Here is a 3,570-nt window from a genome sequence, read left to right as displayed (position 1 = left end):
CTTGGCCACCGTGTCCTGGCTCTGGGCCATCCTGGCCTCAGCCATCCACACCTCCCTGGCCACCAAAGTCTCCTTCTGTGGAGCCAACCAGATTTACCACATCTTCTGTGACGTCCCTCCTCTGCTGAAGATCGCCTGCAGCGACACCTCCATCAACGAGATGGCTCTTCATACTGCCAGTGTCTTCGTGGGATTGATCCCATTTCTGCTCATTCTCATCTCATACGCCTACATCCTTCTGGCCATCCTCCGCATCCGCTCCAACACGGGCAGGCGCAAAGCCTTCTCCACGTGTGCTGCACACCTGGTTGTGGTCATCATGTACTTTGGGATGGGCAACCTGAACTACAACCGGCCCAGCACCGGCTACTCCCTGGAGGTGGACACGCTGGTCTCCGCGCTTTACTGCATCCTCCCCCCCATGCTCAACCCCCTCATCTACAGCCTCCGCAACCAGGACGTGAGGGGCGCCCTGAGGAGGGCCCTGGGGCACCATGAGAAGGACAACACATCCCCACGCGCACAGACAGGTGTGGACTAAGGTGAGGGCTGGGAGGAGACCCTGCCCCAGCACGACACCAAGGGCTCAGCCACGTGCTGATGAGGAAAGTCCCTGTTTGCATTTCTGGGAAAGTCACAGCAAAGTAGAGGTGGAAGGGGCTTGAGAGGTCACCTAGTCCCATGCCCTGCTCCAGCGCGGATCCACCCCGTCTACTCCAGCTCAAATGCACGTGTCTAGTCTGCACTTAAAGACTCGCAGTGAGAGCACCTGCTCTTGTTGGGATCTGTTCCTCCTAAGTTCCCCACAACGTCTAACCTGTCTTGTCCTGTCCCCGCTCAATGTAGGGAGCCAGGGATTTCTAACCTCTTTGGAAATGAACCTTTTTTATTTGAAGCCTACTGTCAAAACCCCCGTGGTCCCTGTTCCAGACTAAATAATCCCAGTACTTCTCACCTGTCCTCCTGTGTCTTCATTTCTAGGCCTCTCATCATTTCTTTTGCTCGCTCCTTTAGCCTCCCCACATCTCTCTTAGGATGTGTACCTGAAACTGGATGCAGGTGAGGCCTCACCTGTACTGAATGGAGGGAATGCCCTGTGTCCCGGTGGGTACGGCACTCCTGATTAAGCATTCCCAGTACCTATTACTGGTTTTGGCAACAAAAACACAGTGTTGCCTCCTATTTGGCTACAGGTCACTGCTACCCTCACAGCCTTTCCTGCAGGCCTGCAGCCTGCTATTATGAGCCCACCTGAAAGCAGTTTCATCTAAACAGTATTGACATGAAGGAATCAATTGAACACAAGATTTTATTGATATATTTACAAGTTTAAAGCCACATGGAGGCCAGCCAGTGCTTCAATCATTATATTAAAATGCATATTAACACCTATATTTATAGTGGTCACAAGTGAGGGGCACCAGTAGGGCTATGGGTCAGGAGCGAGGGGCACCAGCATGGCATCTCTCTTAGGATGTGGTACCCAAACCTGGATGCAGGTGAGGCCTCACCTGTACTGAATGGAGGAAATGCCCTGTGTCCTACAACACATGTACGGTGCCCCTGATTAAACATTCCCAATAGCTGTTACTGGTTTTGGCAACAAAAACAGTGTCAACCCCTATTTGGCTGCAGTTCACTGCAACTCCCCAGCCTTTCCTGGAGCCCTGCCGCCTGCCATTGTGAGCCCGCCTCACAGCAATCTCGTCTAGATGGTATTTCCTGCGCTTCCCTGCGGGCATCTCACTATCAGTGTCCACATCTGAAACACCTTGCTCAAATCCAGATGCATTACACCACTCCCCTCGGCCCATCCTCAGGGCCTGGCCCCTTGTCATTGAGAAAATCCAGGTGTTCAGGAACGAGCTGCTATAGACCAGCCCATACAGGTCGTTCCTGATCACCCTTTTTTTCCTGTAGCAGCTTAGAAATTGAGTCTTTGATGAAATGCTACATCATTTTTCTATGCATCGAGGTCAGGCTGATGCATCTGTCGCTCCATGTTCCCTCTTTACAGCCTGGGGCTCTATTTGCCATTTTCCAGGTGTCGGGGGTCGCACCTGGGTGACCTCAGCTGTGGGATGAATCTTGTGCACGCTGACCGGTTCAGCGACACCCAGCATTTGCGAGCAATCCCTGACCGGTGCTGTCCCTCCTCTGTGCTGAGCACCTCCCCTCCGGTCCTGACCGTGCCAAGGACTGGTCATCGGACAAGTGACCTTCCTTGTGAAACCTGAGCAAAAAAGAAGACACGGAAGAGCTTTGTCTACAACATCCTATAGCTTCCCCTCCCCACCCAGCCAGCGACTTCAACCTCCCTTCCTCTTCATCTACACCGGGGTTGGGCAAAACATGGCCTGCAGGATGGATCTGTCCTGCCAACTGATTGGATCTGGCCTGAGGCTTCTCCCATGGTGCTCCGCATGGGGCCAAGCCCTATGTGGGGCAGCCTGTGCCGCGCTCCCACGTCCCACCTACCCCAGCCCCGGCCCTGGCCTTCATGCACAGCTTCCCCATGGGGCTGCTCTAAGTGTGGCTGCATCTGCCTGGGTGCTGCTCAGCTCCCCCCAGCCCCAGTGGCTCCTGCCCCTTCTGCCCCTGCTGCACCGCTCCCGGTGGGAGTGGAAGCTGCAGCATTTGGAGCCCCAGCTCCATCTCCCAGCTATGACGGGCTGGCAGCAGGAGCGGGAGCCCCGTGCACTGCACTGCGCTGCCCAGGCAAGCTACGCTGCATGGACCCCTGCCCCCCAGATGCTCCCACTCCCTGCTGGCTCCTGCAACCCAGTGCCCCACACCCCCCACTACAGAAAGGATGCAGACACGGTACAGTTGACTGGGCTCTGTGTCAGTTCTGAAGGGGTTAACTGCTGCGTGGCACTCAGAAGCGAGACCTCATCTGTGCACACACGAGAGATATGCGTGCACGTGCTGCGGGCTCCTGAGGAAGGTGCTGGGCCCCAAGGAGTGGTTGTGATGTCTGCTGGGCATGCACCGTCTTGGAGCCTGGGCCGGTCGTGTCTGGTGCCTGTGCGATGAAAGGCAGAGCTCAGCATGAATGATGGTGAGAGCCCGAGGGAAAAGCGATGCTGATTGGAGGAGGCAGGGTCGTCTGCCAAGGCTGGGGCACTGGGCACTGCAGACTGGGTGCTGATTAGTACGTGGGTGTGAGTGTGAGCGTGGGCCATACATGGCTGCACTCCCACGTGTGGCTGCTCCTTGCTTGGGGCTTTCCCCACCAGGATAAATCCCGAGCCAGACCCAGTCCTTGGGATTGCAGCTTGCAGAGGGGAGTGCAGCGCATGCCCCGTGCACAGGGCGTGTGACCTGGATGTTGCGCATGTGGCCGAGCTGGGCCCAGAGCCGCCTGCTCCAGACTGGCCTCCTGCACCACAGCAGACCCCGCACCTCGGGACCCCTCATCGGTGGAGATGGGGGGTGTAGCGGGCCAGTAGGGGGCGCTCCTGCGTTGAGCCGCCCACCTCCCTGCGCCCGACCACCTTCCAGGCTCCGAGTGCCTCCCTGGGGTGCCTCCCGTCCGGCCGACCCCTTCCCTGGGGCACACCCGCTAGC

At 57.1% G+C, this 3,570-nt stretch overlaps 1 protein-coding gene across 1 annotated transcript; it reads left to right on the top strand.

The window, feature by feature from the left end:
• Positions 1 to 4: 4 nt before the first annotated feature.
• LOC102384670 (olfactory receptor 5V1-like) lies at positions 5 to 541 on the top strand (the record flags this gene model as incomplete). The annotated part of the gene is made up of 1 exon (XM_006039234.1): positions 5 to 541. A coding segment is annotated over one exon (537 nt), but the record flags the coding sequence as incomplete, so codon positions are not given.
• Positions 542 to 3,570: the final 3,029 nt, after the last annotated feature.

This window comes from Alligator sinensis, unplaced genomic scaffold (genome assembly GCF_000455745.1).
Source record: "Alligator sinensis unplaced genomic scaffold, ASM45574v1 scaffold2457_1, whole genome shotgun sequence".
Classification (NCBI taxonomy): domain Eukaryota; kingdom Metazoa; phylum Chordata; order Crocodylia; family Alligatoridae; genus Alligator; species Alligator sinensis.
This window is presented reverse-complemented; position numbering and strand designations above follow the sequence as displayed.